This window comes from Triturus cristatus, chromosome 7, assembly GCF_964204655.1.
Source record: "Triturus cristatus chromosome 7, aTriCri1.1, whole genome shotgun sequence".
Lineage (NCBI taxonomy): Eukaryota > Metazoa > Chordata > Amphibia > Caudata > Salamandridae > Triturus > Triturus cristatus.
In genome coordinates this window covers 1,650,003,007-1,650,029,300 of record NC_140590.1, presented here as the reverse complement: position 1 = coordinate 1,650,029,300, position 26,294 = coordinate 1,650,003,007, and the positions used below count along the sequence as shown (strand labels likewise).

Here is a 26,294-nt window from a genome sequence, read left to right as displayed (position 1 = left end):
GACAAGAAGGCCATCCTTTTTAAAATTAGCCGCTCTCAGGGCCTTGCTTCCTAATTGGGCTATAGCCTGCCATTCCTGATGAGAGAGGCAACAATTCGTCTCCCGAGTTATTTTCCCCAGAAGTTCATCAACCAAGGGGAGTGGCTGGTGCTTCATGAGAAAGGAATACCAATTTCCCACTCCCTTCAATTGTACTTTAAATAAAGCATTAGCCAGTTGAGTTGGAGCCCCGCTTAATGGGAATATATATTTTTTAATAAAGTTTGTAATCTGCATATATTCCAAGAACCCTGGCTTAATTCGGTTTCCTGCCCTACATAGTACTCCTTCCCAAGGAATCACTGTATTACCAATGAGAAACTGGCCCAAATTTTCAAAGCCAATATTTTTCCATCTACTGACATGGCTTGAATGAATATGTAGGCCGAACCCCCTACATTCTTCCAATTTCAAAAAGGCAAACCCGGAGACGTTTGCCTGTTTAAACGACGACTGGAGTCGAATAGAATAGTCACGGACAGTCTTATAACGAGACTTTTTCGGTAGTTTAGATGTTTTTAAGAATACTGGGATTTGTGTGCCGGCCTCAACAATCATTTTAAAAAAAGTGTCCATCTGGTCATTAGGTTCCAATAGGCATGCCGTAAGATCTAATAACGCTGCCTCATAGTATGTTCGGATATTTGGTAGGGCTAAACCCCCCCTGATTTGTCTCTAATTGTAGTATGGGCAATTTAACCCTGGATGCCTTCTTATTCCAAACATATTCCCTAAACATAGTCGATTTCCTTAAAATATTTAGCATTAATTTTTAAGGGTACATTTACAAACAAAAATATTAGTAATGGAAGGATTGGCATTTTTAGGAGTGCTACACAGCCAATCAATGTCCAAGGCAAGAGGGACCATTTGTCTAATAAAGTTTTAATTTTGATTCGATTCGCCCAGTTATATAATTCAAATTGAATAATTGATCTAAATGGGATGAAACGCTAATACCCAAGTAACAAATTGGCTAGTCTTTTAGGGCCTGAGTTCTTAAAATCGTGGGTAAGCAGTCACCATTTGAGTTAAATAATAACATCTCCGTTTTCTTTTGATTTATTTTATAGCCTCCTACTTGTTCAAATTTGCTAAATTCTACAAGGGCTTCTTCAACGATCTGTTTTTCCGGGCAAAGGTACATAATGTCATCTGCAAATAATTTTAATTTTGGCATCCCTTCGCATGGAGCTCTAATAAGGGAATTACCACGAATTCTTACAGCAAGGGGTTCAATGAAAAAAGTAAACAAAAGAGGAGACAACGGACACCCTTGTCTAGTACCGCAGTTTATTTCCACAGTCCCTACTACATCTCCATTGACTATCACCTGGGCTTGAGCGCCTTGATAGATATTTTTTAGCATGTTTAGAACTTGAACCGGAAAACCAAATTTACCTAGACCAAAAAAAAGAGCATCCCAATTTACCAGGTTGAATGCTTTTTCAGCATTGACCACGGTAATGATGGTGGGTATTTTATTATTTGTCACGTAATCAAGGGCTTGAATTAAAAACGAGTATTTGTAGACATGTACCTCCCTGCTACGAACCCAGTTTGGTCACAGTGAATAAGCTCCTGGGCAATAGGCGTGAAGCGTTGTGCCCAGATTTTCATTAGTATTTTAAAATCCGCATTGAGGAGACTAATCGGCCTATATGAGTTAATGTCTTTACCGTTTTTCCCCTTTTTAACAAAGCTGACCAACGTAGATTCCTTAACTTGGAGGAACATCGCCTCCTAAAGTGATAAACAAATTTGCCAAAAATGGGGTCAGCTGTCTTGAAAAAGTTTTGAAATACTCTATTGGAAGGCCGTCCGCACCGCAAGTTCTTGCTCCCGGAGTGGACTTGATAACATCTATAATCTCTTCTTCAGAGATGTCTAGCAGGAGCTGTTCCGCCCTAGGCCCTGAAAGGGTAGGAAGCTCATTTCCGTCATAATATTTGCTAATTTGACTTACTCCAGCTTTATATCTAGTTGTATATAACTGGGAGTAATGATCTAAAATGACTTGAGCTATCTCCTTTTTGCCCGTTACAGACAAACTAGTTTTAGGGTCTATAATTTCTGTAATGGTGGATGCCTCATGTTTGGTTTTCACGCTGCCAGCGAGCAGCTTGCCAACCATCTGACTCTCCTCGTATACGCGCTGTAGATAAGTTCTAGAGCTAGCAATCTCTTCCAGAGTAAAGAACTCTTAACTCCTATTTGGCCCTATCTAGGTTTGCTTTAGTGTCCCCTATACTTGCAGATGGTGCATATCTGATTCTTGTTGCTTCTACTACGGCCTGCTGGAGCTTAAGAATTTTCTCTTTCCTTGATATAACTAAAGAGGTGGATAGTGCGATCATTCGCCCACGAAGGGCAGCCTTAAACGCCCCCCAAACAGAGAATTTCTGCCATATCCATATTAACCTTAAAAATTCAACGATCCAATCTTTTGTATTAACCACACATTGATGGTCCTGCAAAAGGAGCCGATCCATCTGCCACCTGGATCTTGGCCTCTTATTTACGCCGATTTCTATACTGGGTTTAATGAGAGAATGGTCGGAAAATGGATTAATATCAATATCAGAGGTTGTACAGCCCAGGGATTTTGATATTAAGAAAAAATCAATTCACAAGGCCTTATGAAATTAATTTGAATAACAGGAGAATTCCAATTTGGATGGATTGGCAACACGCCAAGGATCCATCAAAATATGTTCCTGTTTTAAAACGTCAATCATATTTTTAGTTTTTGGTTTGAGCTCTTTTTTATTTTTATTCGAAGTGTCTTTCTTTAAATCCTGAATAAAATTAAAATCCCCTCCCATGATTAATTTCCCAGGTACCCCCCTCAATAATTCACTAATTTTACACAGGGCAGTAGTATCGTCCACAATGGGGCCATAGTAGTTGATGAAATGTAGTATCGTACCATTTAGTTTGGCTTCCACCCATATCCATCTCTCCTGAGGATCTCTCTTTACTTGACCAAACTCCCATGGGAGACCCCTGCAGAAATAAATCGCTACTCCTCGCTTAGCCAATTCTGCAGAAGCAAAAAAGGCATGCAAGTACATTCTTGGGTGAAATATTCTAGGAGAGTTAGTTTTTAAATGTGTCTCCTGTAAAAAAAATACTTGGGGTACAAAGGAAGCCAACCATCTAACTAGAGCTCCATACTTTTGTTTGTTCAAAATTCCATTTACATTTAGCGAAAGAATACTACATTTACTCATCATTAGTAAGCCTATTTCTATAGACCATACCAATTACATCAATGCTTTGCATACTCCTGCCCCTTATTCCAATCGAAGCCCTGCTACTGCTCATTTTACAACTGCTTTCACCCCCCCCGATCGCTTCCCTCCTCCCTAATATGGTCTCTTTTGTCCCGCAAACCACATTTTCCCCCTTTCCACTTATGGGGTGCCCTGGTCCTGCACCCTAGGTGAGCACCCCCACCCCCCAAACCAAGAAAAAAGACCTGTGGATAAGAGCTCTACCATTGTACATATTCATAGAACCAGTCAAAACAGTTTCATCTCGCAGTAGAAATGTCTCTCAGCAATTCCTGAGCATCTTCTACTCGTGAGAACATATGAAATTTGCCTTAGGCAACACCCTTAATTTGGATTGTTGCACAATGGATGCCTGGGCCCCTTGGGCTTTAAATAAAAACAAGAGCTTGACAAATTCCTTACGCCTACGGGCTGCAGTTGCTGACATGTCCGAAAAAATCCGACATTTGGAGCCCTCATCAATAACATAGTTTCTGCTGAATTGCTTTAGTTAACACATCTTCTTTAATTCTATAATCTGCGAAATTAATTAAAATTGTACGAGGGTATTTGGAATTCGGAATCAGATGTGCCGGGATCCGATGTGCCCTGGTTATTGTAAGATCCCCCAAAAAGTCAGGAAATACTTTTTGCTTGATAAATGTTTCAACCAGCGAAGGGTGTTGGTACGATCTTTCCCTTCAGACACTCCCACGATACGCAGATTTGAGCGGCGTGAGTAATTTTCTAATTCCTCTACTTTAGACTCTAGGGCGGTCTTTTCCGCTGTCACCTCATTGATCTTCTGTATGGTAGAGCTCATCTGATCTTCCAGTTGAGCTATTCTTGATTCCGCCTCTTCATGCCTCGCAGTAGTGCCAGAGATTGATTCCTCGTTTTTTGGGTTTTTTTCGAGTCGAAGATGGAGAGCAGCTATCTCATGTGCCTGGGACTTTTTCATTTCCCGGGTCTCCTCCAGTATCAGATTAAGCAAGTCTTTCATTTCCATCTGCTGTGAGTCTACCATAGGGGATGGCAAATCCGGATTTTCTTGTGGTTTCTCTTGCGAGTATTTGCGCCCATTCTTGCTTGACTGGTTTGGAGGTACCCGGCCTTTCTCCTGGAATAGACCTGGCTGATCCTGTATTCGCTGTGGGCTCTCTTGCTGTTCTGGGCTATTTATTGCCGCGAAAAATTGAAGTGGCAAATCTGCCCCTGCAAGTTTTTTTGCAGGGAGGGATGGTGTATTCTTTTCCTTGATCGGCTGTGGCAGACGGTATCGGGGCTGGAGGTGGAACCGCTGCAGGTGGAGAAATATGTAACCTTATAAGGGAATCAATTGTTGCAGCCTCATCTGGTGTAGCAGGGGAGATTGCCGCTGCCAGTGAAGGGGATGGAATTGCAGGAGACTTTATAAGCTGAGAGCTCTTTTTAGTGAAAAGCGGAAAGTCTTTGCTAGCTGGTATGGAAGATTCGCTAGGTCCCTCTAGTACTCCATCATGTAATCCATTGGTCCCCCTCCCTTTGTGCTCCTTGTGGCTCCATCAGCTCTTCCGTGGCGCTCTCTGAGCTTGAGATTGATATTGAAGCCACCAGAATTCTTGGCAACTTTGCTCCATCCTCAATTTCTAAGAAATGATGAGTATGTGTGAGGTTTTACAATTGATTTGTTGGAGTAGTGTTCCCTCTATTACATTATTATTCTTTGCACCTCCCTCTAAGCAAGTCCTATTACAGTTCCACTATTCACTGGGAACCTTGGCCATCCAAACATCAGGTGGCAGGAGGAAGCCAAGCCATGTGTCAAAGTAATTTAGTGAGTGAGCCAATTTGTCATTGTTGTAAAGTACTTGTAATCAGTAATTGTGTTGAATTCATCCACACTGTCAGAAGGGACAAAGCATAATGCAGTAGGTGTCTTCAATTCATACTGCAGTTTACTGTCTGAAATGTAATCCTCCACTAAGGATGTATTTTGGATTTTCTCCAATAGGCCTGTGAAAAGTGAAAACATTCTTTAATTTGAGTATCTGGATAATCATGGGTAATTAAAAATCTATCACTTTTCTAGGACTCTTATTGAGTTTTAGATTTTACCACTGTTAAAACTTCAGTGTATGTGGAGGTTTGCTTATCAGGAAGTAAACTGTGTACTAAAGGAACTGTAGTGTTATCGATATAGCCACAAAAAGTGGATATTTGGGTGAATGAATGTGGTGTGGATTTAAAGGTCCCATCCATCATCCAAATATCACTATTCTCCAGTTACAAGATTATGGGGTGTGCTAAAGATTTGTATCCTTTTCTGAGGGTCTTTGTTGTCATATAAAAGAAGTTTAATTAGTAAAGGTTACAATAAGTTCAATGGGAATATTAATGTCTGACTAGGTCTGGGGTGGTAATCGTTGTGGGTGATTTGCCTGTTTTTTTTCTTTGCAAAATTCTGCCGAGATTAGCAATTGTGAGCCTAGAGGATGCTATAAACATAGAAATGTGTTGGAATACCTCCTTCAGAACGGAGTCACAGGGTCATTGGAGGTGGATGCCAAAGTTTTGATTTGATTTGATGGATGTTCTCTCCAACCTCCATCTCCATTGCAGAGTAGTTATGCTTGTGGTTTTTCAACAATGTTACCAAGAGGAACCGCTCTGCCTGTGCAATGGGATGCATAATACTGAATATTTATACTTTTTCTACGGGTTTTCAAAAATTTTAACATGTTTTGGAATATAGCTTTTGCGCGCGATTCAGAATCTGCCATAATGTGTTTGTGTTGAGAAAAAAACGGTTCTCTTTGTTCCTTTTTAGAACAGCCATTTTGTTCGACCATTCTTGTACTGGTAGAGTGATAGAGGAAGGACACCAGTGTTGTATTTGGAATGAACACACTTTGTTTCCAAACACCAGTAGAGTATTTTAACATAGGAAACTTTTCTGCTTTGCAGGAGTACTTTATTTTGGGTAATTTTTTGCAATGTTTGTGTTCTGTAAATGTTTTAAATGTTATCCTTTATCTTGCGGAGTATTAAAAAGCAGGTTTTGTAGCATGCATTGTAATGGCATGGTTTGTAAAGGCATTTTTATTGGACCTCTGAGTTGTAATGGTATGCATTGTAAAAAAATTGCTTTGTAATTGCAGGTGCGCTGTAAAGTCCACGTTGTAAAAGCATACGTTGCAACAGAATATTCTCCCAAACTATTACGTCCTAAAGACGTGTATACATTAGCAAAAACTGGCAATACACCTTCGTGGTTGGCTAAGCCACCATGGCAAGTCGCTGGCATATTGCCAAAGACTGTTTCACCCTTTTTTTTTTTTTTTGCAGAGTTTTATATAGCACGAACTAGACCCGCATCCAATCAGGAATCGGAGCGCTTTACATAGCACCAGTTACTTTACATGAGGACACAACTTTTTTTTTTGTTTTTTTTGTTAGGCACGGGGAGATTAAGTAATTTGGCCAGAAATCACAGGATATTTGGCGTCATTACCAAGTCTCTAACCCAGTTCCCCAGTTCCAAGGTCGAGCTCCCTAGCTGTTAGGCCAACTCCTCTCCCCCTTAACATTAGAAAGAATAATTTCAGAGACAATTGGTAAATTAACCACAAGTCTCATCACCAAATCTAGGGCAGGACCTTGTCCATGTTCATTCTGTATTTTTGAGGATGTTTGGTAGAATGGCCATTGAGAGAGTGCCAAGACAGTGTAAACTGTGGCAAAAATAGTCCCCTAAGTGTTGCAGTCAGCTACAAGGGGAACCAGGCCATTGTGTGAGCACATGCTTAAAATTCAGTTTGTCTTGTGGTCCCGTAAGGGGAAACACCGCTTCAAATCGATCTATTTTTTGGGCTATTCAAAAGGGTGTTTCTAAATGATTCGTAGGTTGTTTGCCCATAACGGTATTGACAACTAAAGGACTGATAAAATGAGCTGCATGTACTTGAGGTTGTCCTTGCAGGGCAGCCCTAGCTAGTCCAGCCAGCAAGGCATGCACAATAAATTGGGTTGTGTGTCTATACAAGTTAATAAGGACATTCTACAAAGCGCAGGTCTGAAACAGATTTATATAACCTAAATCTGGATAAGGGGTGTAGCCTGCTAGTGCTGGCCATGTGGCCCCATCAATACTTAAGAGGCCCAATCAGACTGTGCGAAGAACGTGGGGAAGGGTGCCAAGAAACAGTCTGGTGTTCCCAGACATTAGGAGGATTTCTGTAAGTGTATATTGACAATATACAGCAGTAATTTGAGGAAAGTGCCTTCATGGAATGTATTGGGATTAGTGTCAACAGACATGGAAGTGACCAAGAATAGAAAACTTAAAGCAGAAAGCTGCGTCTGCCTCTACAACAAAAAATAGTTGCTCCTGCATTAGTAACTCCATGCTGCATTAAATGCTAAGTTACTGCCCGACAGCAATTAACTGGAATAGCCACGGGTTGAGCCATAGCTAACCGACATAAAGATTTGAAAAGTAGCCCAATGAGGGATTATTAAACCTTAATCTATTCATGCTTGAAAAACCAACAGAAGTAGGTGCTGCCTAATACTTGTGGAGGATAATTTATCCCCAACACCACGGACATCTCGCGGAAAAGGTGTAAGGGTTTTGTGGACAAGCACTAGCACTACTCGGAGTTACAGCAACTTAGTAACTAACCAAATGTTGGTAGAGCCATGTTGCAGGGATTCTGCTCAGGAGCAGAACTATGCTTTGGACCATAGAACCTTGGCATTAAGGGACGGAGTCCACATACCACTGCGCTATCTATGAGCCCGAGCCCGACTAGCTATAGTGCTTCACTTGCCATACTAACCTTACCAGCGAGAAAAGTGAATTTGCACCCCGGCACCCAACACTCTTGATCCTCTTGGGGACAGTGGTGTAACAAAACTAGAGGGGACCTCCCTGCAAGGTACGTGGAGGGGCCCCCTCTGGCCTCAATCAGGAGCTCTCCAGCAGGAGTCCTGTCCTGAGGGGGCCCCCTGGAGCTTAGGGCCCCCCTGCGCCGTGGGGGCTTTGGGGGCCTGTGTTACGCGCCTTCTTAGGGATTGAGGTAACAGAACACACCCTTTCGTTCTCTCACTCACACTTGTCCACAATAAGATAAACAAGGGACACAAAGGACGTTTAGAACAATTATTTAAACTATTGTGCCCTAAAATGCAGTATTCGTGCCACAATTGGAAAACAAATGCATACTAAAAATACAGTTGGGGCTTTTCATGGTATACGGTTTGACCACACTGTCATGTTACAATACAGAGTAGCCTAAACCCCCTCCCATTCTACTGAAGCTATATGATTATATGTAAAAGATCTCTGGTATTAGTGGCAGAACCCTACCTTAGCATACATAGACATTCTACATCTTGTTTGACTCAGTACTCTGGTCTCAGGACTCTTGCTCTGTATTTTTTGGACCTCTGTGCTCATCTATATGACAAGACATGTGCTCTTACACAGCTGCACTCTCTTGTTATGTCTTGGTGCAAGTGCCTGGCCAGGGAAAATAACAAGGAACATTGGTTGACCGTGTCTGTTGTGCAGACTAAATCCCAGGAAAAGAACAGAACACAAAAATACATATGCAGATTCTGTATGAATGAATGAATTTAGACTTGTAAAAGCGCAAACTTAGCCCAAGGGCATCAAGGCGCTGGATGCAAAACATCAGGAGTCTAGAAGAAAAGGATCATGCTCATACTGAAGGACCACGAAGGAGCCAGGTCTTTAAGGCCTTGCGAAATAAAGGTAGCGAGCCCTCACTAGAAATTTCCAATGGAAGAGTTCCATAATTTGGGCGCCATAGTGGTAAAGGCTCTGCCACCCCATTTACCCTTCTTGAACCTGGGAACAGTAAGAAGGTTTTTGTCCGAGGACCGAAGAGATCTGGTGGGAACATAATGATAAACGATCGACTTAATGCCCTCAGGACCAGAGTCATAGAAGGCTTCATGAGTCGGGCATAAGATCTTGAAAATGATCCTATGGTTCATTGGGAGCCAGTGCAGAAGCTTGATCGAGTGATATCTAGGAAGGTTCAGGACCAGCCTGGCCGCAGCATTCTGCACCTTCTGCAACCGATGAATAAGACTTTTATTAATGCCCAAATAAAGGAATTACAATAAGCCAGTCTTGACGTTACCAAGGCCATGACGGCCTGCTTGCGTGCTTCAAAAGAAAGATAGTGAGATCTTTCTAAGAATCCTGATGATACCAAAACAGGTGGATACAGTCCTGTTTACCTGGAGCCTCAGAGAGAAAGCATTGTCCACAATCATCCCTAGGTTCTTCCCAGGAGAAACTGGACACGGACAGACCCCCAGCGTGGCCGGCCACCTCTGTCTTCTCTCCATTCAGTTTCTGGAAATTTTCCACCATCCAGAGGGAAACTGCCTCCATGCAGCTCCTAGAATTAAGGGCAGAATCCTTACAGTATGTGTTATAGAGACCATTATTTGGGTGTCGTCTGCATGGGACAACACCTCCAGCCCAAAAGATCTCGCCACTTTTGCAAGTCGGGCCACATAGATTATTAAAGAGTGTAGGGCTCAAAGAAGAGCCCTGAGGAACACCACACTGCAGAGCTTTAGAGGCTGAAAAGAACTGGCTTAACTTCACCCTCTGTTCATGTTCACCAAGGAAGGAGGCAAGGAGACTCAGCTGTACCCCCGACACCCATCTCTCCAAGGCAAGCCACCAGCCTATGAGGAGATAAGGTGTCAAAGGCTGTGGTGAGATCCAAAAGCACCAGAAGAGTCGTATGGCCAGCATCGACTTGAGTCCGGATATTATTAAAGACTGCAGTCAAGGCTGTCTCCGTACTATGATCTCTCCTGAAACCATGTTGAGAGCCATCCAGGAGATGGTGGTCTTTTAGGTATGTGCTGAGATGGAGATTTAAGTAGGCCTCCAAGATCTTAGCAGGGACGAGAAGCAGGGAGATCGGTCGGAAATGTTTTAATTCGCCAGGGTATAAAGGTTTCTTCAATAGTGGTTTAACTACCGCGATCTTCCACAAAGACCGGTAGACTACTTCAGAAATGGCGACATTCATGACGTTCATAAAAAAAAGAATCAAGATCTCCTGGCAATTTTTTAACACCTTAAGCGGACAAAGATCTAAAGGGGAGCCTGAGTTGACGCGGTCCAGGAGCCTATCCGTCACCTCCAAGGACAAGGGGGGGGTGGTAAGTAAGGAACCCAGGGGTCTCCCCCAAGGGGATGTCCTCACCGGAGGGAATAGAAGTCTGCAATCCAGACCTAATACTGGAGTTCGCTATTTCCAACCGAGCATAAATATAAAAATTTGGGCTTGAAAGAAATCCGATATTTTGTCAGAGTTCCTGCGAAGCCTCTGAGGGATCAGATACCTGCGGGGAAATGAGGGAATTAATGATCTTAAAAAGATCCCTAGAGGATTTCAGGGAGGCGGTAACCCTGGAAAAGTATAATCTCTCTTCCTCCATAATAGCCGCCTTATACTCGGAGGGAGTAGTCTGAGCCTGTGTACGACAAATAAGGGCGTCTTTATACAGGATTCCCAACCCTCCTCCCCGCTGGCCTACTCTATCCAGTCTGGATAAGGTGTACCCAGAAGGGATAGCATCTACCAGGTCGGGGCCTGACGCATCCGTCGCCCAGGTTTCTGTAACAAAAACCCAAGTAGGCTTTCTAGCTGCAACAAAATCTCTAAAAGCTATTTTGTTTTTAATAGATCTAGCATTTAAAAGAAGGCAATGTGCAAACGTCTGATTACAGGGAGACTTAAAAGCAGTAATATCTGGGCAGTTCTTACTAATCTGCTTCCAGCTGATATTGCAACCCATGCATCCTTGGTATAACTTCCTGGGGAGGAGCTCGGGGTCCCATATATGATGACAGGGCAACGCAGCCAGTCGAAGATATAGCAAACCCTCTCTGGAGTGGCAAATCCTAGGGTAAAGATCTAAGGTAAGACGGGCAGCATCCCTGGCCCCTGGCACGGTCGTGGCGCGGACGGGCGCAGACAGGCTTGCCGCAGGCGCTCCTTCAGCACGCCTGCTGCGCGCGTCCACTGCACGACGAACCGAGCATGAAGTTTAAATAGAGAGGAGTGCTAAACAATCACCTAGCTCCACCCACTGAATCAGGAAGAAGCCTAAATGTATGCCGGCGCCCTCCACAACAATCGGGAGAACCCGTGGTGGAACGGGGCGCTGGCAAAAAGATTGACAACTGGAGGTGACTCGGGTAATTTAAACACAAGGGCACACAATAACAAGCATTTGCAATGCAATAGGTCTCGCATTTATACGAGTTTGAGCTATTGGCATTGTAAATGACAATGATTTTTATTTAAGTTTGTTTTTTTTAAAACATAAATAAAAGGCACTGTCATTTACAATGCTAATAGTTCAAACTCTCGCAAATGCGAGACCTATTGCATTGCAAATGCTTGTTTGTTTAGATGGCAGTCGGTTGATCCTGTCAATTGTTGCGTTCTTTCACCCGGTTTCTTATGTTAATTTAGGTGGCGCCAGTAACCTACCGATGGCTAGGTGGATGTTAGCGAAATGTAGATGTTTGAGTGTGAATTCGTCTGTAGGCATTTTCATTGAAGGAATCGCTCTGCAGGATAAGGCGACCTGTTGCTTAAATAAGGTATGCTGTTTGAGGGGGGATGTGGTAGCAGTAACAGTAATGCACAATGGAAGGATTTGTGTTATAGTTTCAAAGTTCGAATGCTACGTTAAAAATAAGGCTGCAATAAAGTTTTGTAACGTTGTTTCAGCTAAAGACAGAAAGCGCATGTAATCTTAATTAATGCCCTGCATACAGTTATTTCTAATAAGGTAATGCATTTTTACAGCTGGTAGGATATGTGAGCGAGTACAGTGTTCACTGTTGGAATTCGTCTGTAATATGCACGCTGTACAGTGGTGTACCCTCAGATTATTTTAAAACTTTTCGTTTGCACACTTAGTTAACTGGCGAGTGTGCACTTTGATCATGTTGCCAAGTACCAACATTTCGGGTTTTTTAACACCGCATTATTTTAGTTTGAACTGAATACTTAATTAAAAGGCCATCTGTTCTAAACTATATTTGACCTACCTGTACATTTGCAGTCATATGCCAGTGAGAAGCAGGTGCTCTCGTGCGCAACCAACAATGTTTTATTTACATTTCAGTAGGCCTACCCACGTCTGTATTGTAGCCCTGACCAATCCAAACAGGACGGGTGTGAAAGAAGGCAGTGAAGGGAAACTTTTATTTAAAAAGCCCATTTATAAACTGCCCGCTGTCTTGGTATATGGCATTTGTAGATGCTTTTTGATGAAAAGCAGTCCAGCAAACACCAGTTTAAATGAAGCCCCAGTATGGCTATTAAGGCGCTACCAAAAGTGCTGAGGTTTTTGTTTCTAGTTTAGTAAGGTGGAGTAGACGTGGCCTTGTTTACAAACACCTCGTCTAACTGCCTAGAAACAGCCTAAGGCGAGGTGGGTGTCGAGGTGGGGGGGGGGGGGGGGGGGTTTGTAGTTAAAACATTATAGCACATACCGCTGCGCCGTAAAGTAAAGTAAACAAACCTACAAAAAAAAACAAGGCTGTGTTACACAGAAGAGCGAACGGTGTGTGTAAAACACAAAGCCAGTCTGGGCTGCACACACCCACGGAGGTGATCTATAAACTGAGCCAGGCCACACTTTACAAGTTAAAGAAGTAAGCGATCTAAGAGGACGTGGTGCAAAGTACAGAGCTGCCGACTTTTGTACTTGGGAACCGGTTTCGAGTCTCAGCTCTGCCATGCCTACAAAACAAGATATTGATCAGCACCAATAAAATGAAATAAACAGTGGGAATCAAAACAAAAAATAAAATTACAAAGGCGATCGTTAGAACCCCTTAGACCGGGGGTGCAAGGGGATTTAAATAGCCTGTTTTTGGTGGTGGGAGGGAGGGCACCTTACGGGGAGGTGGAGCTTTGGAGCTGAATGGTCAGAGCTCGTGAAATGGCCGCCTCACTTAATTGTTCAAAGTTATTTAAACACCCTGCAAAAGAAAATAGGCATGTCATGTATAAATACAAAAGCGGGCGCCACACTGTAAATAAGCAGGTCATGTGTATAAGTACAAAAGTGGGCGCATGGCGCCCCAAAACGTATGTGCGTGCCTGCGAGTGAAGCAGATGCCATGGTAAACAAGACCAGCCCGGCAGAGCGTGGCACGCGCGCGCGCGCTTGGGGGCGGGGAGCGCATTCCAGGCGGGGGAGTGGACCCTTTGAAGTGCTCCCAAAAAGCGGATTGCATGGCGGCACGATGCGCGTGATTGTGCGCGTGCTAGCCATGCAATCTGCTTTTTGGGAGCACTTTTAAAAGCCCCTATAGTCTCGCTTCGTGATCGCTTACGCGATAGCAAGGCGAGACCTAAAAACAATGGCGAGCAATTGGATGGGCTCTAAGCCCACTGTAAATTCACAATTGGTCTTTCAAAAGCAGGCAGCTTGCACTTTCATATGCTCAAGACCTAAAAACAAATACAAAAGCTGTAGCAGTGTTGTACCTGAGAATACTTTGTGCTCGATGATTTTATAGAAGTGGACATGTGAGCTTCCGGTGTTTTTTATTTCCAGAGATCAATTATGGTGGGAAGCCTGCCATAAGCACACTGAAATAATTCCCCTGAATATTGTTTTCCACGGCTGTGTCTTGGATTACTAAAGTGAAGTCACTCTATGCGCCAAGGCACATATCACAGAACATAACCAGCAGCTGCAAAAGGAAAGTCAGATCAAGGGAGATGGCACCGCAGCCAAGCAACAGGATATTGGACACAAGACAGAGGACATAAAAGCAGTGCAGTGGGGAGGAGAACGAACACAAACACCTTTTCCTCGTTCCCTGAACCATTTAAAGCCAAGATGGTTGGCTTCATGCACTATTTCCCAACACAGCTTCAGCCAGGCAGTGGGCAGCAGAATAGTAAATGAGAAAAAAAACGACGAGAGGAAAGAGTAAAAAAAATAAAGCATGCAATTAAAAGCAAATCATAATCAGTAGTCTGTACAACATAAAAACAGAACAGAAATAAACACTTATGTCCCCAGCCTAACACTGCAAACGGGCCATTCATCGCAACCTCTGTAACACATTCTCCAATCTGTCATTAATCTTCTAAAACAAATGTCCAAGGCCCCTTAAAACAAAAACAAAAGGAAACAACTAATGAGGCAGACAGGTAGAGAGGTTTGGAAGGAAGGTGCAGCGATTTCTCAAAAACAAATTGTGCTAAACGTTCAAAGGTTGGAAGGATGTGAAACCTCTATATAGGAGAAACAAAGACATTTTAAAGTGAGAGAAACTTTTTTTTAACAACCTAAGCACAAACTCTCCCTACCCTGAGCAATGACTAGCTTATTGTTTGGGCTCAGGTTCTTGCTTTAAGTTTAATTTATGGTGAAGTTCACCATTCAGAGAATGATTTAAGGTTGGCGCCGACCCTGCAAAGGGGAACAATTCGATATCATTCCCAATGAAATGGGCCTTAAAGAAATCATTTCACCTAAAATATCATTGTTTTGTCTGCCAATGTTATGTACTTAATACTTGTTCTACCTGGTAACTTCAAGGCATTAGGAAGGCAAGGCATCCCTACATAGTTTGCATCTTTACACAATAAATTGATTTCAGTGCCGTGCCCGAGCTGCTGAGGAAAAATACATTTGAATCAATTGCTAACTTTTATCAAGTGGCGGGTGATAAGCATTTAGAAGTTCTTGCATGTCTTGTGCTTAAAATCCGAGGCAGCACTGACCACCTGTGGGCAGGTCCCCTTGGAGGAAAGTGATGACTCCTAAACTCGGGGGCGCAGGAGGTCAGGAAAACCATGAAAGCGCCGTCAATGCAAACTTAAATAAAAGATTGGCCAGTAGATGGCAGTATGCATACTAAAACAGTCTACACCCTGCCAATGTGTATTTAAAAACAAGCATTGGCCGTGAAAGTGACACGACCACGCGAATAAACAAGCCGAGGTGACAAGAAGGGCTGGGCGAGAAGGGAGGGGGGAATGCCAGCATCAAAGGAGCCTGAAGCTGACGAAAAGGGAGGGGGAGAAGGGAGGAGGGAGTGCGAGCAGCAGCTGTGCACGTCATCGTGCACTCAAGCTTTAGGCCTGCCAAATCATGTGGGTAGCACTTTTGAAAGCCCACTTACAAAATGTCTCAAAGAGACAGCTTGCGCTGTCTCAGCGAGACCTAAAAACAATTAAAACAAACGTAACGTGCAGTTCAAAATCAGCAAGTATTTTTCAACGCATCCGCTTGCGGCGAGCAGAGCATGAAGTTTAAATAGAGAGGAGCGCTAGAGCGATAAACGATCTCCTGTATGAAAATACAATGCGGCGCAAAAGCAATCTTGTATATTATAGTAACATGTGCAAAGGAGAATGTGGCCTACAGCATGCACAATTAGGCTAACCTAGGGAAAACTACAATGGACCGTGCAGGAAACACGTCAAAAGTACTGTTAATTTGAAAATAATTATTTTATTCTTGAATTACACTCCGTATAAGAGAATGCTACAAAATGTGCAAAAAGATTTACAATAAAATGGTGCTTTCAAAATACAGATGTTAGTAATACCCAGACCGTACATTGTGCTTTTTTTTTTTTTTTTCTTTTTTACAGAACTGTTCCTTCAACACCTTCTAGATGGTGAGCGCTACATAAGTACAATGGCAATTAAAAGCACTCCATTCACAGCTAGTTTTTACCACTTTGCTCTACCACTCAAAAGGAAGCCTCAAGTTATTAGATCCATTCAAGCCAGTATGGCTCCCAAGCATCCTCTACATTTGCCGATATGCCTTCACAATTGCAGATTGTCAGTGTGCGTGTTAACATTTCTTCCATTAGGCAAGCAGCACACTTGCACACAGCTAAACACGCCTTTATTCCAGTCTTTGGTATTACAGCACAGGAGAGTTCCTGTTTGACACCTCCGCTGAAGAGGCTGAGGAATGCATGCCCCATTTCCCATGACTCCACAGCCCCCTTGGCTTATATTCCAAATGTGTTGCTCCTTCATTATTACTACCAGCTGTAATGATTTGTTAGGTTGGGGGGCGGTTTCGTTCTTGTCCTGTTAGACCTGGTATCTTTGCCTTGGTTCTTTCCTAATTTTTTTGCCTTCAATCCTCCTATTTTTCGCGGCTCTGTTTTTGGTGGCTTTTTAGTTGACTTGTCACTATTTGGCAGTTCAGTATTAGTTGGCTGTTTTGGACAGCTTTTTGTATTGTGGTGTATTTCTGTTGGCCATCTAAAGCCGTTATTGCCACTACATGAACATCTATTAAGTTATCAGGATATTCCTGTTCTGTCAGAGTTAAACCTAATGGAGCTTATGGCCTTGTACTCATTAATTTGCTATGTGTTGGAAAAATGTAATAAAACAATTTATTTAAACATTTTGTTTAGTCAAATAGGCTTAGAGAATGGTGATCCCGTCGGACAAGGTGTTGGGCATCTTTAAGCCACTTTACGACATATTTGTAAAAATCCTTGGTAAGGACCATGGTATGATTAATGTGTACTTGTCCGTTTATGGAATGGTGCTCCCATTTGAATTCTGAATTTTATCAGTCAATATCTGCAAATTCAAGCCCACATACTGAACTGTATATTCACCTTAAGAAAATGTCACTCAAAACTTACTGCAACATCTTGCCTAGGGTTCCAAAAAAAATTATATGGCATTGTATAGAGCAACAGTAAGACAGAGGTAATCTGCAAAGATAAAATAAGAAACTGATGAAATATTACTTTCCCTGTGGGTATGCTTGAAGGTAGGATGTCTTGCAGGTTCAGATTGGGAACACAAGTAGGCTAGGGCATCGGAAGAAATGTTGATCTCTTTGTGGATAATTACCCTTCATGAAATGTTCCCTGGTATCTGGAGTAATTTTGGGAGAAATCTACGATAAATCAAACTTTCTAAACTCATGGTCAGTGGCATTGGCCATATACGCATCACTAGACACTCCATTATTCCACTGCAACTCACACACAGGTCTCCTCACCAGATCTTCTGGCCGATGCATTTCTCTACTTTGGGTGTCTGATAATTAGACGCCTATTGGTCCCTCAGTCTGTGATCACCCCAAAGATCCCTGTATTATATCCGGCCATGAGTCCGAGAACCATCTACTTCCTTTGTCTGAGGCTTCCGTTCACTCAAGGAATCAGGGGTCTTCCTCTTTTAGTTGTCACTCAGCAGCCTCCCCTCAAGCGATGTCCTTGGGGATTGTATAAAACTTTGTACTTGATGTCTTTTGTATTGTGGGTATAGAGCTGATCTGAATATTGAAAAGGTGCAGGAATTCACTCAAAATGCTTTTTTGTCTATATACCCCTGTCTTATTAGCTCTGTTCAACTCTTGCATTCTCCCTATCACTTTTTGCACCTCTCTAGTTTTCTCTTACTTTCCTTGATGTCTCTCATTCTACTTTGTGCTTCACTCAGACTCACATTTCCCTTCTCTCTTTTCCTATCTTTCTCTCCATCTACAAATATCCCTGTCCTATGGACTCTTTCTTTAGTTATTTGTATATCTCTAAAGTCCTTAGTCCTCCTGTCACTTTGCATCTCACCATGTAGTTTTATTTCATTTCACGGTCTTGCAAACCTTTCCTTTTTCTCCGGTCTTGCGCTCTCCTGTCACTCTTTCACGCCCCTCTGTCCCTTTAATGTCTTTGTACTATACGTAATATTATATTTTTCTGTGTCCACTTCATGCCTTTGCTGCAGACAATAACAGTCCTCATATGCCTGAGGTAGTTTTTAAACCAAAAGAGAATCCATAGGTGGAATTTCCTTTACAATTTAATTCCTTTGAAGTAAATTCCACTGGTGAATTGTAATCTACGTTTAGCACATTCTGGCCCACTTTCCTGCCTCCCTCTTCTCTACTTTCGCTTTCCAGCTTGCTCTCTATTTTTAGCAATTTCTGCACATCTCTCCACTATCTTGCAAGGCTTCTTCTCCCTATTCTCTTCCACTTCACTCCCTCCATCTGTCTGCATATCGAGCACTCTTATCCTCTCTCCTCTACCTTTCCTATCTTCCTCACTTGATTTCCTCTTCACAAATATTTGTCATTCTTCTCCACTCTGCTGTCCCATTTTTCCTTTTGCACTTCTCCACATTGCAGTCTTCGCTCAGTCCATTTTGTTACTGTAATGCCATGTCAATTCTCCCTTCCCTTTGTCATTCTAGTCCGAACTAACATTTTTCACAGTAATGTTTAAAAAAACTAATTATTTTGTGTTGTATAACATTTTTCTTTTTGCTCATTTTGGTTGCTTGCATTTTTGTGTTTAGTGGTGATCCAGAGTCCTTTCCCAGATAAAGTGGCAGGGGGATGCTGCTGGAAACCAAAGTAAAGCCTTTTGGATTGCCATCACACTTTATCTTTCCCCATGCACAGCTCCCTTTCACTCCACCCCTGGTAACATTCGTGCTAGTAGTGATGTTAAAAAAAAGCTTAGCCACTCTAAGTGGCCTCACTGTCAGGGTGAGAGACTGAGGACAGGAAAAGACTCCCTACATGCTTCACTTTCTCAGTTTGGTCCTTTGTCCTACTACATAAGACAATGAGCCAGCCATTCTCTATACTTGGTTAGAACGAGCTCCGATCTTTGCTGTAAGGTTACAGCAGCCTTTAAGATCAAGCTCCAGCGGCCAAGCCATCTCAGTAAAATGTGATTTTATCTATGGCTGGAAAAAAAAAACACCAGCCCCCCTTGCAATGTCCTATTGCCCCCCTGCCAATCAGATGCCGACTCTTTTTGCAACCGCCCATGCTTTCATACCCGTGGTGCACTTGAAGCTTCAGCAATGTCAGAACTGAAACTGCAAATTGAAAATCTACACAAAAAATACAGCAAGGAGGCTGGTGTTAGCTTAGCTTCCTACGTTACTAGGTAGTCAGATGTGACCCCTTCATTACCGCTCTGCTGCTGTTTTTGGGCCGCTCTGCTGCCGTTTATGGGCCGCTCTGCCACTCTGCTGTTTGTTTATGGGCCGCTCTGCTGTTTGTTTATGGGCCGCTCTGCTGTTTGTTTATGGGCCGCTCTGCTGTTTGTTTATGGGCCGCTCTGCTGTTTGTTTATGGGCCGCCCTGCTGTTTGTGGGCTGCTCTGCTGCTCTGCTGTTTGTTGTGGTGCATTTCTATTGATGGACATCTTAATGCTGTTCCTGCCACTTACTGCACTTCTATTATTATAGAATACTGCTGCCCTCTGTTCTGTCTCTGAGTTAAGCCTGCCGATTTTCTTTTTTTTTTTTTTTCTTTTAAACATCTTTTTTATTTACATGGGCTTGGATAATGGTGATCTCGTCTGGTAATGTTCTGGGTGTCTTTAATTCAGTTTAAGACTTATTCATAACAATCCTGGGTAAATACGTTTCAGTGATTCATGTTTACTTGTGTCATCTTATCTAATTTTTTTCCCCCATTCAAAATCTATATTTTATTGTTCAATATCTGCAACTTCTTCCCCGCATATTCCATTGTGCATTAAATTTCAGAAAATGTCACTCAAACATCTTTGCAATTTATTGTCGAGGGTTCATTCATTAAACGGTGAGTAGTGCGACAGTGAGGTACAAGACACCTGGAAACATGTTAAGAAACTTGTAAAAGATCACTTTCTCTGCAGTCAGCCTAGAAGATTAGATGCCTTGAGCAACTGCCCTTGCTTTAATACCTCCGGTGTACTTGAAGCTTCAGCAAAGTCAGGATTGGAACTGAAAATTCTGAAGCTATAAAACAACCCGCTGCAAGGAGGTTGGTAGCTTTTTGGAGGCATAGTTACCTGCAGCTACCTACTCTTGTTTTTTTTTTTGGGGGTGGGGTGTATATTAGGATAGTGCTTGACTTTTTATATTTCAATGTAGTCAGATGTGTTACCTCTTCATTACTAACAGATGTGATTGCCATGTTTTTTTTTGGGGGGGGGATGAGTGGTTGGTTCTTGGCCTTTTAGACATATTCTCTTTTGTAAGTTTGTAGTTCCAGACAACGGCGGACACAATGACCGCACTGCCCTATGTTGTTCCCTTATTGTCAATTGGTAATTGGATGTAGGGTGAGCGTGCACAAAACAAACTCCGGCACTCGCCGTTGAGTGCCAACTGCTTAGCAGAAAACTAGAGGAACAAGTTGGTGGAGTGGTGCACTGCTTGCTGTTACGACAATGGTGGTCAATAAATCAGTAAGTCTTTGTGTGTGATCAGTCTGGTTTATTTTCCAAGACACAGATTGACAGCCAACGCGTTTCGTTCATAAAATGAACTTCTTCAGGCCATAAGAATAAATGTCATCTCGTACGCAATATGAGTGTGTGCAGTGGGCTGCCTGGGCCTCCTTGATAAGGGCTCGCGGTCTTCGTGATAAGAGATCTGCTGCTTCCTGCTCCGTCTTTTGTGTTGGTGTGAGAAGTTTGTCTGGTAGATGCTGTCCACTAATTAAAGTGGGCACCTTGCACCAGTCCCAACAACCCTTATGGTGATTAGGAGGTCAAAGATAATCTTTAGAAAGCTATCCTAGTGGTAACTGTGGAGAGCAGCCTTCAGGTTAAGTTTTGAAGGAATACTAAGCAGCTTGTTTTACCAGAATTCAACCTTATTTTTATTGTTGAAATGAAAAGAGAACCACACAGTAGTTCTAAGAATAAATATGTATTGTTATAACACCTTAAATACCTCACAGTATCTTCTACATGCAGATAAACACAAAGCACACAATACTGTAGCACAGAAACAATCGTAAGTAGCACTAATACACAGTGGGCACCAGGGGGAGACCAAACCATAGCCTAAAATAGTGGTATGAGAACTATGACTCGAATCAAGACAGAGTTTAGAGTATAGACTCCCTGGGACCTCAAGGAACTACCCAAGGTGAGTAAGTAGGGACCCCACGGAGGACAGGTGCAGTATGAGAACACCACAGCGGCCTACGTGCAATTCAATGGGAGAGTCGCGGTTGCAGTTTTACAGTTTAAGGACCCTTCCCGGTGGATTACAAGGAAACCCTTTGGAACATAGTAGGTTGGAGAGCCACCCTACTTGTGGATACCGAAGTACAAGAGTTACCTATCCCAGGGACACCGGGTGCATAGGGCTGAAGTGGTTTCGAAAGCCGCCGTCGCTCTCAATGAGAGTCTTAAAAGAAATGCCACTGGTGGAAAGGAGTAAAGTGTCCGGTGGAATCCGTGGGTGGATTCTTGATGGACGGAACCTAAAAGCAGAGGGGACTGAGTCTGGGTCACTCGGGAGTGACCAGGGGCTTCGTGGACGAATGCCCATTGATGTTGGGTGCTTCAGGTGCGAACAAGGAGACCTTGACTCTACAGCTGCAGGGACCAGGGGATGTCTGGGATGACCAGGAGCCAGATACGAGCAGTCCCATGAAGAATGTAGAGTGCTGAGGGGTTGGTGTCCGGCAGGAGCACCAACAAACATTGGCAGCAGCAACCCATGAAGAAGGTCAAGAAAGGTTAGGGTCTGGCCCAGCAAGGACCAGGGGGACTCACCACAGCAAGGGGAGTCGGGGCAGGCCTGGAGCAACCAGGGGAGCCCAAGACAACTAGTGTTGTCCCTCAAGTGGATATAAGCAAAGAACAATGGTTCTGTCGGAAATTGAACGAAATAGCTTAATAGGTACTGAATACACTCTTCAATTATCAAGGACACACACAAACCCAAAGAAACAGGACAGAATCCAAGTTACTCGAGAGCACCAAAATATTTACAGGGTAAACCAACCAAAATACACATTCATAGTGAAACAATTGGTGAGACAGTGATAATGTGCACAGAACACGTCACATATAACGAATATGTACAATGGACAATACATAAACATAATAAACAAACCGGTCCTGTTTACAGTACATAAACCACTTTAGGGTTCGATTTCCTTGCTACATAAGTGGATTTGCACAGGACGCATAGGACAGGTAACGACGTTTCGACCCGATGTAATTGTGCCAATTAGTATGCATCAAAGGAGGTCTTCATCAGGACAAGAGAGGTTGGGGACCTGTAAGCGCAAAGAGTTTGGTGTCAGGGCAGTGTGTGCGTCACATGTAAAGGAAATAATTAATTTCCCAAATGCGGTCAATTAGCTCACCTGGGGAACCGACTTAATCAAGAGGAAAAAGATTCCTGTTGTCTCTAATGCAGATGGCCAACATCAAATTTGAGAAAAATGTTCAACTCCTGCAAGAAATTAAAGAGGAGGGGCTGTTGTAAAGACTAAACAGGCTGCGTGTAAAGATAATTGAAACATACCCGTTTAAAGGAAGAAGCACATACCTGTTCTTTGCTTATACTATTACGCCCAGGTTCTGAGGGTTACTGGGTTGCCCCATTATCGTTAATGGTTATCCAGTGCAGGTTTTACCTGCGAGGGTCTTAACACATTTGTTGTGATTTTTCCATATCAAGCATAGACTATGTCAGAGAAAGAAACATTGTCCTACAGTGAGGAATATATAAATAAATTGATACAAGAACAAGCTGAATTTGATTATCTAGGCACTGGCCTAACGCCCATAGACACCACTCTTAATGATAAATTGTCCCGTCTAGAGAGATTGGAGAAGAAATTGATCCGAACAAGACTACATGGACATTTGCTAACCAAATATCTGCAAGCCAACATCATCCCAAAAGGACTACAGGTTCGTAACGAGCCGGCCATTTTCATTGATCTTCCAAAATTCCGCGAAGGGTTTAGTTTTGTGGCAAACAACTGTTCTCGCCACTGGATGGTGCTCGGGGTGGAAACCGCCCTTGAGTATGCGAAAAAACTGATCCTAGAGATAACGGAACTAAAGAAAGAGATCTTGGAAGATAGAAGTTTGAAGAACGCAAAAGAAGCTCTAGAAAGAGCAGAAAAAGCGACATCCGAATTTAACACCATCACATTGAGTAAGAAACTTGAGAAACTAGCTAAGGACATTAAAGCCTACGATAAAAAGGCAACATATCCATATACGAGTGACGACTACTATATTCAAGACTCGCAGGGGTATTACACCAATAGGAATAGACAATATTCCCGGAGATTCGCTACTTTCTCTAACTCTTCCTTCGGAAGTGGTTCAGAGAACGATTCTGAAAGAGCAAGTACCAGTTCGGATACTCGTCCATACACAGAGGTCACTAACTTTCAACCACCTGAGCCAATTTTTCAACAAGGTCCATCTTACCAACCACGTACCAGATACCAAGACAATTTCGGATTAGCCAACTCGGCTTTTTTAGGGGAACCCTCTTGGACCAGTCGAGATCAGAATTGGGGGCGACCGCCCCGATGGAATCAAACACGTGGGAACCAACGGGGCAACTCCAGAGTTTGCTTCCAAGCACAACCACAACAGAATCACGGGGAGATCCGCACCAGACGTCAGACCTATCGGTGGTAATTCCCACACCAGACAACATCTCTAACATGGAAGGCCCAACCGTACATCAAGGAACAACTGAGATTGGCACGAATGTAAAGGACCCTATATTGAACATCTCGAAATACTCTCTGAATAAAGCAGAACATGACATTCTAGCTAGAGGGCTGTCTTTTGTTCCCACCTCCATTCCAAACTCCTTTAACATCAAACTAGAATTGCAACAACTCTTCAGGAAGATTCGCCTAAAATACTTCTTTGCAAAAAATGAAAGCTATAAAAAGAAGACAACTGCAACTGAATTCCGTCCGCCGTCCACTTTCACACCGGCCTCATACCTAATGAATGATAAGATTTTGGCGTATGAGAAAGTAGTGATGTTTGAAGTGATGGAACTACTAAATAACACCAAGTACATCAAGCATAACATTACTAAAGAAGAAAGATCTGCACTATCGACATTGAACAACAACAAGTCGATCGTTATCAAGCCTGCGGACAAGGGTGGAGCGGTAGTTGTACAAGACACAGAAGACTATATAAAAGAGATTATCTCACAACTCAGCTGTCCCGACAGTTACGAAAAGATCCCATGTGATCCTACCAAGGAGATTGCGAAGCTAATCCGTGATCTAACAACTTACGGTGTGGAACAGGGATTCCTTGCGGAATCTGAGAGCAAATTCCTCAATAAAACCAACCCAAGGATCCCTACTATCTATACCATCCCTAAAGTCCACAAAAACCTACCAAAACCCCCCGGAAGACCTATAGTGTCTGGCTGTGGCTCCATCCTGGAACCCCTGAATCAATATCTCGATAGCTTTTTACAACCATTTGTTTTGGAAACAAGATCTTTCATTAGGGACACTATGCACACCATCCAAATCTTTGAAGGCCAACCATTTGACAGTTCCTTGCAATTGTTTGCAACTCTGGATGTATGCTCACTATACACCAGCATACCACAAAATGAGGCCATAGAAGTCATGAGGAGTGTATTAAATTCGCGTCCAAGACCACATTGGGTTCCCACAGACTTTCTCGTCAAACTACTACAAATTGCGATGGAGAAAAATTATTTTATCTTCCACAACGAGTTCTACTTTCAGTGTAGAGGAGTAGCTATGGGGGCCGGATTCGCGCCGAGTCTAGCGAATCTTTATATGGATCATTTTGAGGACACTACCATCTACTCTGCTTTGAACCCTTTCATTAACAACATCACGGCGTGGAAGAGATATATAGACGACGTCCTTATGTTATGGACAGGGCCAGAAGCCCAACTAATAGCCTTTGTTGAATGGCTGAATTCACGAAATCTAAACATTCAATTCACCATGACATACAACAATGAATCAATACCTTTCCTAGACCTGACTTTGCAAGCGGAAGAAGGTAGTATTCTGATGTCCCTATACAAGAAGCCCACAGACCGTAACACCTTGCTACAATATAATTCTCATCACCCCAGAAACTTAAGGGACAATCTTCCATACGGACAATTTTTAAGGTTGAGACGCAACTGTTCAAGAAGAAATGACTATTTTAAGGAAACGGACATACTCATTGCCAAACTGAGAGAGAGAGGATACCCAAAGGGACTTCTGAACAGATCACGCAAAAGGGCCTGGTACAGGCCTAGAGAAACGCTTCTTGAAGTGCAACCCAAAAACCAAGAAATTGAGAGATTAATTTGTGTTACAACATTCAATACTAGAAGTAACGAGATCAATAAAGTCATCAAGAAATAATGGAATTTGGTTGGACCAGATATTGGCTACTCTGAAGCCCCTCTGTTTGCGTTTAAGCGTGCTAAAAACGTTAAGGACTTTGTTGTATCCTCGTACCTTGAACCCCCACCCACACCTAACATAAGATCTCTGCTACAACTACCACAAATCCAAGGACATCACAAATGTGGTCACTGCAAGGTCTGTCCAAACACCAAGGTTGGAACCAGTTTTGATCACTTGGGAAAGACCTATTCTCTCAATCATTTTTCAAACTGCAACAGCCAAAATGTGATTTACGCCATTAGATGTCCCTGCAGAATGATATATGTAGGCCAAACTACACAAAAAGTCAAAAATAGGATCCAACAACATCAGAGTAGGATCAAATGTAAATCACTTGGAGCTCCACTCGTTGAACACTACACGAACACAAGACACACACACCAGGATCTAGAGTGGTGGGTGTTAGAGAAAGTTACACTACACAGAAGGGGTGGTAACATGGGCACTTCTCTTAATTATAAGGAGTGCCTTTGGATCCATCTCCTTGATGCCACTAACTCTGGGCTGAATGAGCATGAGGAGACTTACTTACAAATGAGCAAACTCTAATTTCATCCTTGATCTGTTTGATCACTTCCTAGAAGATATATTACTGGGTCTACATCCAGTAATCTTGACCTGAGTATGTTTCATTTCTTCAGCATACCATATGTGTAGGCTTCCTTGTGCCATATGCCAGCATTATTGACATGTGATGTGAATTTGGCTTAATTT

The 26,294-nt window shown here is 42.8% G+C and overlaps 1 protein-coding gene across 1 annotated transcript in view; it reads left to right on the top strand.

Annotated features, from left to right (window-relative positions):
• Nucleotides 1-26,294, top strand: part of LOC146812629 (uncharacterized) — a 314,705-nt gene that overhangs the window by 95,851 nt on the left and 192,560 nt on the right. The window contains exons 10-12 of the mRNA XM_085615178.1: nucleotides 1,113-1,180; nucleotides 22,825-23,405; nucleotides 23,642-24,426. Coding sequence (XP_085471304.1) covers nucleotides 1,113-1,180; nucleotides 22,825-23,405; nucleotides 23,642-24,426 — 1,434 coding nt within the window. The remainder of the gene's footprint in view (nucleotides 1-1,112; nucleotides 1,181-22,824; nucleotides 23,406-23,641; nucleotides 24,427-26,294) is intronic.